Consider the following 10976-nt stretch of genomic DNA (forward strand, 5'->3'; position numbering starts at 1 on the left):
ACCAAAGTTAGTTTTTAAGCACAATAAATCATTGAATATAACGAATTCCATAAGGATTCTAAAGTAGATTTTAGTCCTTCCTCTCTTTCTTTCCTCCTTATATTATATATATATATATATATATATATATATATATATATATATATATATAAAGATATTTTTGTCAAATTCACCACATTTTTTTATGGTTAATCAATTAAAGGAGCTTTTGGAATTTTCTTTTATTTTTTTAAAATAAATAAAATAGAGATATTTTCATTAATGAAAATTAGTTTATCATCAAGTATATGCATTGGTAATTAAAGATGATGAATCTTCTTACCAAACCTCTACGATATACAATAGTGTTTTTCCCCCTTAATCCCTCCACGTTTTGAGTTAGAGAAGAATGTATCTTATGCATAGGATACAATATCCCTCCCATAGTGTGGATCTCACAATTATGAGATCAACACATTATAAGAGAAATGATGCATATATTCAATACATGAAATATCTTCTAAATGAAAATGTAAGTTCAAGTGAAGATGTGATTTCATGTTGAGTTAGTAATTAGACATAATAATGTTTGCCCATCTCGGTAGGATGAAATCACCTATTGAAGATAAGATTTCAAGTGAATAATTAAACCCATATATATAGAGGTTTAAACTCAACTAACCTGCAGCTATAATTAGGTTTCTAAAAAACCGACTATTAACTTAATGCGACCAAATAGAAGGGGTGAGATTTGCCAATGAGAGAGAGAGAAAGAGATTGAAATTGAAATTCAATTATACAAATAGGTTAAAATTATATCTCCCATTTTTTTCCTAAGATGTAATTTAATGCTCCCTACATCCACAATGGTCATCTTTTAGTGTTTGTTTGGAAATACCCCCCCCCCCCACCCCCTAGTTTTTCGTTGAAAGTACAATAAAAATAAATAAATAAAACTAAAAGAGAAGTTAAATAAGTTAATTTTTGTTTAGCTAAAAGTATTGTAGGGGTAAAAAAAAAAAAAAGTAGAGTGAGAGCTAAAATAAGCAAAAAGAACTTGACATTAATATTTGTTTGGGAATAACTTATTTAGTTTTTTTTTTTTTTAATACTAAAAGTACAATAGAAAAAGCCTAAAAGAGAAGTTAAATAAGTTGATTTTGTTTTGCTAAGCCTAAATGTATGTTTGGTTCGAGGTGGAATAGGAAGGATAAAAAATAAAGAAGAGAAAATAGGTTTGTTTATTGTTTGGTAAGTAGAGAAAGGATTGAAATTTGTTGGGGCCCAAACATTTTCTCCCCTAGCCCACCAAAAATTCATCTCTCCAAATTGGCGAGAAAACAAAAAATAATTACTCTTGCTCTAGCACAATGACAAAATTTCCCCCAAATTTTAATGCTTCTCAAGAATCTTACCTATTCTCACCCATTCCCCACACAGTCTTACACCTTTATGTCATCCTTGTTTTGTTTTGAGTCTCTTTTTCACTCTCCTCTGTCAATAGTAACTCATCTTGTTTCTTGTTTCTTTTTTCTTCTTTTTTCTTTTTTTCTTTTTTCTTTTTTTCGTCTTCATTACTATTTCTATATTCCAAATTTTTTTTCCTGCCCAGTTTTTTTTTTTTTTTTTTGTTTCCACCCAGAACATGTCTATATATATATAAGATTATAATATCTATAATAATAACAGAGAAAAATAATATAAGTTTATATATATGATGTGTTAATTTTTATATTATTTATTGAGTACAAATAAATTATTTCTTACATGTTATGTTTTTTTTTTTTGGAGGGGATTCTTACATGTTATGTAATAAGAGCATAAGAGTAAATGTATATAAACTATATTTTCCATCTTCTCACTTTTCTCCTCAACCAAACAAAAGTGTTTTCCACCCCTCCCACTTTTACTAGCTTATAATAGCATTGCGAATGCACACTCAACATCAAATTACCATTGACAATCATGTCAAAAGCATTTTATAGCATTTCAAGACTTCAAGTACAAATGTCCTCCCCACTTAAAATGAATCCAAAAAACCCTCAAAATGAAATCACAACTTGATTCCATTTGCAACAATACTTCATACATAACATATTTTACAACTTATTGTGATGACAAATTATGATTAGTGCAGCATCATTTTTGCTAAAACCCCTATTGACATCATTTTTATCATACAACAATCACAAGTTATCATCTCAAGCCTCAAGCCGTTGTGAAATTTTAAATTTATGATGTTTTTAGACCTTTGTTCTACTTGAGCCTGCATTTTAAACCATATATTCCAATTTTCAACTAGTATGTGTTTAATTTAGCGCGAATAAAAGATAGAAGAAAAGTCTCTTTCCACAAGTATTTATTAGACTTGAGAAAATCAGTAGTGCGCTGTTATGATACATTACCCGTCAAAAGAGCAATTTTAGCCTAACGAATATATCCAAGTTTTGTTTTTGGATAAAGAATGCATTCAAGTTAGAAGGCCAAAATTCCCTTTAAAATAAAGCCTATAATAAAAATTGGCACTCCATTTTGCTAAAATCGTTACGAGCATTGACAAATACTAGCAAAACTCACACTACTGAAAATTTCTTAAGCCATTTTTGCGGTATTGCCCAAGATAAAAATACAGGATTTCTAATTCAATTGCTACAATTAGGTCTCATTTAAGTGAATAAAACCTTCAATAATTTTTATTTGTTAAAAAAGGAGAAGATGAAGAAGAGGAAGAAAAACCGTTTATTCAATGAAATTACCAACTTCCATTTAAGCAAATACAAAATTGGGGGATATAATAGTAGCCATGCCAGTCAAGAATGAAGCACCACTCAACCTAACCGAATCGTAAGCTTTCATAAGGTCAATTTTTATTGCACAAGCTGGAGAGGAGTTTTTACAATAGCTTTTAACTACTTTGGCCAACAGAATGTTCTCTCTCTCTCTCTCTCTCTCTCTCTCTCTGTTTCCCACACACACACACACACACAGAGTATATCTCTTAATGTAGATTAAACAATGAAGCAAATAATTGTTTACAAAGATATGAAATCCAATGATTCAAAAACACCTGGAGAAACTGAAATAGATTGATCACAAAAGGGTTCAAGACTAGATCCTAAAGTGTTGAAACTAAAAATTAAGACACTATGCAGAAAAATACAAGTTTAGCAACTTCTATGGAGAATCCTCATATCATCAACAAAATTTACTCCCTTGAACCTCTCTTGTAAAGAATAAAACACAAATAAATATGGCCACTTACAAGACATCCAATTAAACCAATGAGAATAAAGAGCAGGGCATCGCCTTGTCGTTTAAGTGAATCCCACAATATTCTAAGGATGAAGCATTGACAAAAACATTCCAACAATTCATCATGACTTCTATTTGATCTAAAAGGCCATTCGACCAGCAAGCCTGCTTTCCAATATTCTTCTGTCTATGGCTGCATCAATTGAGCTCATCTGAAACATAAAATCACAGGAGGGGGGTGATCAGAAAGGAGCCCTAAATATCAATCACTTGGACAAACCAGATATGTTATAAAGCTTGGCCTAAGCAAAGAGATACCAAACTTTGCAAAAGAAGCTGACCTGGGCCAAGTCTGAATTCACTGTTGGATCATAAACTAAATTGTACGAATAGGCAAAAATCTGTTGGGTAAGATCTTGTTCCACCCAAAACCCCACTTTTCAGAATCAAGCATAGGGAGAATGAATAACAGCAGGTAAATCCAAATTTTAAAAGAGAAAATACATATACATTGTTCTTAACTGAATACAATGCTAGGATGAAGAATCTTGGAGTTATTTGCAGCAAGCTTGACAAATTGTAATTACTAATTACCAGAATAAAATAATGCAAATACCTACTTGCAATTTTTGATTCCCACAAGAGTGGTGGCATTGCGTGCAAACCGAAGAATGGCAGTTTACATGCCCTCAACCAATTGGGTTGGAAGAAGAAAAATGGAATTATTAAATGGTTTAACATATTACTAACCAAGTGGGTTGTTCTTTTACTGACGAAAAAATTGGAAATTCATACAGAAATACCTCTCTAAATAGGAAACAGTGCGAAAGAATCGAATCTGAAAACATGAAACATAAAGCCTACCCATCTGGTCAGATGCAAAACCAACTCCATATATTAAAGAGGTAGTATGACTTACCTGGCTAGTTTCATCATGCACCTGATACTTCGTTAGGGACATTCTTCTTTCCTCCTGCAATCACCAGGTGTGCCAAGTCAGCAATAATTATAGTTAAAACACTCCTTATTAGACTCTTTCTTCTTCTTCTTTATTTTGGGGAGAGAGAGAGAGCTAACCATGGACATTGCCTCATCATCCCAAACTAGATAGACCTCATTAGTGGCTGGCTGGGTAGCAGGAGCTTTGTTTGCAATTACTGGGGGTGGTCCAATGGAAGGACCACCAGTATTTGGGCCAGAGGCATATGAATGAGAGTTGCTTAATGTCCCACCTACAGTATATCCCAAAAAAAGGACATTAAAATCAATAAAATTGTGTACTATAAAGACACCACCAAGGAGTGAGAAACATATTTGGGCAAGTCCACAGCAAAGCGGTCTAACAATATCAAAGTTCAACTTAATGAAATGGAATCCAATGAATATAGTTCTAATCTTACCAGCCCGCTATAAAACCAAATCAAACCAATCTGGAGTAAGTAGGCTCAACTAATGGACAGCAGCACCAAAGTTACGAAATAAAACTTCATTCACATTTTAATAGGTGGTGGCTTTATATGTATTTAGAGAGAGAGAGAGAGAGAGAGAGTCAAACTTGTGATCAGAAAAAGAACAAGTGCCTGTGGTGAAGGTAGTAGGAGGATCACTCATCAAAAATAATTTTTTGGTAGTTTTCTTATCAAATTCATCACTAGATCAGAAAAGGAATAAGTAGATGCATGAAGGTAGTTGGAGGATTGATTCACCAAAAACAGTATTTACTATTTAGAAAGGCTGCTTATGAATATAATCAGAAGGGGGTAACTTACACAAATTACAAAGGAGAGACCAATTTGACTTCTTAATATATGTGTAGATGTGCAAACTAAGAGACGAAAGAGCAATGGCTAATTCGCCTAGTGGTATGGGGTAAGCATAGAGAAATGTCAGCTAAAAGCAGTCATGATTAAAACAGTCATTGCTCATTATTTAAACTTGTCAGGATGGAACTATCTTGTGCTTTAATTCTATGGAACTTGGTTTATTCTAGCTTTTGGCTAATAGTTGGCAGCAATATCTAAATTTGCAAATACTTGTAGACAAATAAAATGAATAATAGAATGCTATTTTAAGAATATACTGCTTCTTAGCAGCCCAACATTCAGTACCACAGACAGAGAAGGTAAGCAAGCAATATGTCCATACCATCAATAGACATTGTACGAATGAAAACCCATAATCTCATAGCTGAATGGTTTTTAAAGGGAGTGTGGAGACCTTACAGAAAACTATTTAAAAGAGATTCATGCTGGCACATTTGATCAAAGTATCAAACATAATTACATATGCACCATTGTTTTTATAGAGAACATCAACATCTAGCAATATCAATGTTACTAAAAACCCAGAATATAAAATCTGACATAATCTCATGACTAGTGATTAATTTTTTTTATTTTTTTATTAGTAAATTAATGACTAGTGATTATTTTACATCATCATTTAATCACAACTTATCAATTTCTCAGTTTTTGGAAATTTTTAAAACATTGAAAGTTCGAGATCTACTTCCAAAATCAACCACGATGAGTATTGATAGAAAACCAAAACTGAAAAGACAATTTGCAGGGCACAATTTAAAAAATATCCAACCTGGCATGTTTGGGGCTTGGTAATTATTTGTCACAGAAGCGTTTGCACTTGAATGCACATCAATGGAGCCTTTAACTTCTGCCGCAGAGATTGATGGAATACTTGTTGAAAGCATAGGAGCAGAAAATGGTGAGATTTGAGATATATTGTTGTTCCCAACAACTGGGAACAATGGTTGTGATACAGGGATGGATGGGTTGGATACGGGCAGTCCGGGAGGAGTTATCTGTGAAGGCTGTAGTGAAGGTGATGTGGTTGATGGCAAAGGAGGTCTCGCATTCTGGACAGGAAACAATGGTTGTTGTGCATAACCCAATGGAGGAGGAGGAGGAACAGAAACTGCTGGATGCTGTGGATACCAAGGCCCGGGACGAGGTGGAACAGGCCAAGCAGCAGGGGGCACTGGTAGTGCAGGATTGTAACTGTAACCAAACACCCAAAAGCATTTCCAAATGTGAGATAACCATGGATGTGCTAATCAAATATCTTACAGTACAGAACACTTAATTTTATTTATTTATTTATTTGTGCTCAACATACAAATCAAAATGAAAGGAATATATCTTGAGAATGCTGATCTACTGTCACCAAGAACTAATGCTGCATAAATGTGAAGCAGGAAAGTCTTAGGAGAAAAATCTAATAGAAGCATACATTGGCTGCATTACACCCAGAGTAGTTTGAGGAGCATATGCAATTCCCAATGATCCTGGTACACCACCAACTAGTGGGGTAGTTGGGATATCCACTTTAGCCACTTTCGATGCACCTTCTTCTTCTGCAAAATAGTACAGATGTCAGAAGGTAATCATAGTATGTTAATGCTTTTAACTTCCCCAATGCAACATATACAAACTCTCCACTACTATGAAAAAATAACCTCATTGTTCCAGATTTTTCTACAGATTGTAATTGGACTAAAAGGGAAGATACACATGACATTGCACATTAGCAAACTTAAAAAAAAAAAAAAAATAGCAAACTTAAATAATAATAAAAATAAAAAATAAAAAAGAAAGAAAGAAAGAAAAAGAAAAAAGAAGCTAACTGTAAGGCACAGGAGAGAGCCACACATATTAGGTAACACTAATAGTCAATGGTTGACAAGTGTTGAACCACCATAACAAATGAGTAGTTAGAAAGCTTTTTTTCAATATATAACACTCATGTCGATAGAATGATTTGAACCCTTTATTTCTTATTTTTCAATGCTGAATCAATGACCTACATATAAATTAAAAAATTTCTTTGGATTTGAAAAAATAAAATGGTTCTGCTAGTCCGAAGACACCTATAAACAAGGCAAGCCAAAAAGATGATTTTCCTTTAATTACACACGCACCCATGGATCTTGAACCCACAGCCTCAATCGCTGCCTTACTCTTCCAAGGGAAGGAGGTACCATTTGAGCTAAAGCTCATTTTCTTGGGAACAAGTAAACTGATTCTTTTGTGATTAGTGGTTTTCAACCCAAATAGAAGGGAATGGAAGGAGATGAAACTCCCACCAAATAGCAAGTGATTCCCTACCAACACTTTAAAATTTCAGCCCTCCCACATGAATTGATTCATCAATTGACAGTTGGAGTACCATTATCCCTTTCAAAATCTAACCTCCATTTTAAATTGAGTGGCCAACCGAGACATGCTTCCTAATCCTTTCAGCCCAACAAACTGATGGGTTATTCCAATATGATGTTATATGTGACCTGGCACAGCAAAATATAGGATGCCCCTTCCCCAACATATATGGGGATTAGTTCCTAAGCTGGTAATCAGACCCACCTTCCAATCTGAAAATAAATTGAATTCTACCTAAATCATTTACAAGCCAAACCTACGAACACACTAGTTTTCAATAATTTAATCTCCCCTAAATAAGAAGTATTTCAGAAATAGAGAATAAGGCTGAAGTAGAGAGGGGAGAAGGAGGAGGAGGAGAAAAAAGAACTGATGGAAAACCAAGCACTGTGGAGAAATTGAGTGGACAGCACAAACATCTGTACCAGAGGTCCTAACTAGAGAGTTGCCCAAAACCTTTACTTGCAAAAGGAAATTTTATTAGAAATGCTACAAAGAGCCAAGAAATGATTCTGAAGTGTGGCAATTTCATGTAAATGGAAAAAGAAACAACAAAAGTAAAAAAAACATGCGAAAACCAATTGCTGATTAATATATTGATAGTATAATTCAACAACATGTCATTAATTTTTTTTTTATATACGTATAACATGTCATTAATGTTCTTCAATAAGTTCAATAAAATGTCATTAATACATTCAATCTTTCATAATTCAATACCATATTTAAAAATAAACCATTTCAGGGCAGAGCCAGAAATTTTGTTGTGGACAAAAAATGAATTCCTTTACAGAAATTTTCTTTTGGCCATAGTTCGAGTATATTATAGAACTCGTTCACCACCACATAGATATCATAATAACAATCCAAAACACAAATTGGAGACTTGGAGTGCTGGTGTTTACATAGATAGCAAAAAAACTATACTATCTATCAGCAAAGGATAGATAGCAAAATGATCCAATCAATAAAGCTGTCCAAATATACTTTTTTTTTTATACTACCAAAATATACATGCATATAAATAGATAGATATATACGTATTAATTACAATTATAAAACAGCACCAAATGCTTTCAACTAGATGTTAGTGATGTTATTATATGAAGGAACTGCAAAGGGAAAATCCTAACAAGAATAACCAAAATCAGAACCAGAACCAGCAAATGCAATCCCAACTACTTAGGTAGGCTCCTTCAAGTTATGAGAATTGTTTTTTTGATAGTAAGTTACACATGCACCGAGTAGGTCTTGAACCCATAGCCTCACCCTCCACCTAGCACTTGCAAGGGGAGGAGGTCCCACTGTGCTAGTTGAGCTGGAGCTTGTTGGCTCCTTCAAGGTATGAGATTATTTTAGGTAACTCTAAAGTCTAACTTTAAGCCAATTCATCACAATCAGCTCACAAGGGAAAGCTTCTGTGTTCATTATGCAGGCTTATGTGAGTTCTTTTGATACTTCAATGCTAAGATTAGTTACTAGTTCTAATTTGATATAATTTTCGTACTAAAGGCACCATTCCAATTTAGAGCAATCCCTATTACATACCAAACGCTTAGCCCTTGACACTGAATCCCTTAATCGACTATGAAAAACCCAAGTAATTTATAGAAAAAGCTTAAACAATCATAGGCTTGACCAGTCATTCCTTCCATAAGTTTCAAATTTAGGAGTTGATAATACAAGATAAGAGGGAAATATAGGCGTCTCAATTAAAGCAACAACAACACAACACAGACATGAAGCAAGACAATAAAATTCTCCAAATTTTAAAGCATCCTCACCGTCTTCACCGTAGTGAGCAGCCAAGACATCAGGTGGGATTCCTTGCATTCCATATATTTCAATATCCGTAGTCTCTCTACCAGGTTTTGCATTCGGAACCCTGCAGAACAACATCATTTGTCAAAAAGAGAATCCACCAAAAACCAGACATAATTAATAAATACCAACATAAATAGTTTCAAAACATAACACACGCGCGCGCACACACACATAACTACATACCTACATATACTTACATTATAAATCATATTACCCATTGATTCGGAACTCTCAAAGAACCAACTTGAAGCCTTGAACACTTGCTAATTCAAACTCTGTTTGATTGGTCTCGGTTTCACAAAATCATTTTTTTTTTTATGTAATTCTTTTAGGTGTCAAGAGTACTCATCATGTTAACCCTTTTAGCCAGTGTACAAAACTCTCATTTTTGCATTTAGGGCGTCGTACCTAGTTTTTAAAAAACCGCGCCGCACCCATATATTAAGTAAAAGTAACTTGCCATATACATATTGCCAATAGGCTTGTAGCTCAACTCGCATATTCCCCATTGCATAACTATCAAACTCATACAATAATTTAAAAAAAAAAAAAAATTATTATCACCGATTCTAAAGAAGATCCGAAATTATTAGAGACTCAATTTTTTGTGATATACAATTTTAAAAGGAAAAATACAATTATTAGGGTTTAGAGAGAAAGAGGGGGATATGATAAAGTAACATACTTGGTGACGGACTCTTTGTGGACCTGGAGGACGTGGATGGCCATGCCGCCGGCGGTGGAGAGCTTCTTGTGACAGACGTGGCACTTGAAGTGCTTGGCTTTCTGGTGCTGAACCAGAATCTTCTCGTCCTCGAACTCTCTGTCGCAATAGTAACACCACACCTTCGACGACGCTCTCTTCTTCTTCTTTCCCATTATTCTCTTCCTTCCCTGATCACTTTGCTTTCCCTAGGGTTTCTCTCTCTCTCTCTCTCTCTCTCTCTCTCTCTGATGTTGTTATTGTTATTGTATCTGATTCTGAATCCCCCTCTCTCTTTTGCTCTCGCGTTCTGGTATGGTACAAATTTTTGGGGGTTAGGAGGTGAATGTGTTTCTCTCTTTATATATATGCAGGTGTTTTTTTTTTTTTTTTTTAATTTACTTTTTACTGTAGAGGGGTTGGGGTTGAGGGCAATTTGACTGAGTACGAAGACGAGTAGGATTTATATTTAGGGGCTCGATTTCATTGGGTCCCAGATTGTATAAAAGTGCACGTCTCATTAGGATGCTGCCACATTCGCCGCTGAGTTCTTAAATGATGTGACAAATTTTTTTTTTTTTCACACAATTAATTATATATATAATAGGTGGAAAATCAATGCAATGCATTGAAAAGTTTATCATTTTTTTTTTTTACTTTTATTTTCTCTAAATATAGAATTTAATAATGACAATAGTTATTAATAATAAACATTTTATTATGATTATGTTTTTATATGAAAATATATATGATGTGGGTTGGCTTTTTTTGTCATTTGTTAGGCCTATATTCGACTTGTAAGAGCATCCACAGCCTATACGGCAAATGGTAAATGTAAACCCAATTCCCTATTTAAGCCTAAAAATGTCACTCCATTGGTTATTGGAAAAGCCAACAATTGCAATTTTTTTTTTTTGCAATTCAGCTACAGTGTAAATCTAAATGTAGAATGCACTATAGCTGAATGGTAAATGAAAATAATATTATTTAATTCTCTCTCTCTCCTCCTTTTTATTAAAAAATTCCAATACTTTCTCTCTCCTCTC

The 10976-nt window shown here is 34.0% G+C and overlaps 1 protein-coding gene across 2 annotated transcripts; it reads right to left on the bottom strand.

The window, feature by feature from the left end:
• Nucleotides 1–3032: 3032 nt before the first annotated feature.
• Nucleotides 3033–10274, bottom strand: LOC142643543 (protein SUPPRESSOR OF FRI 4). 2 transcript variants are annotated; one of them, XM_075818211.1, is made up of 7 exons: nt 9913–10274; nt 9188–9288; nt 6478–6601; nt 5824–6245; nt 4309–4463; nt 4151–4204; nt 3033–3443 (listed from the first exon to the last, which is right to left on the bottom strand). In XM_075818211.1, exons 1-7 carry the CDS (start codon nt 10104–10106, stop codon nt 3372–3374), a joined length of 1122 nt encoding a protein of 373 aa, XP_075674326.1. In that variant the 5' UTR covers nt 10107–10274; the 3' UTR covers nt 3033–3371. The 2 variants fall into 2 exon arrangements, with proteins under 2 accessions (XP_075674326.1, XP_075674325.1); XM_075818210.1 differs by having other exon boundaries at nt 3033–4204; nt 9913–10263.
• Nucleotides 10275–10976: the final 702 nt, after the last annotated feature.

Source organism: Castanea sativa, chromosome 7, assembly GCF_040712315.1.
Source record: "Castanea sativa cultivar Marrone di Chiusa Pesio chromosome 7, ASM4071231v1".
Classification (NCBI taxonomy): Eukaryota; Viridiplantae; Streptophyta; class Magnoliopsida; order Fagales; family Fagaceae; genus Castanea; species Castanea sativa.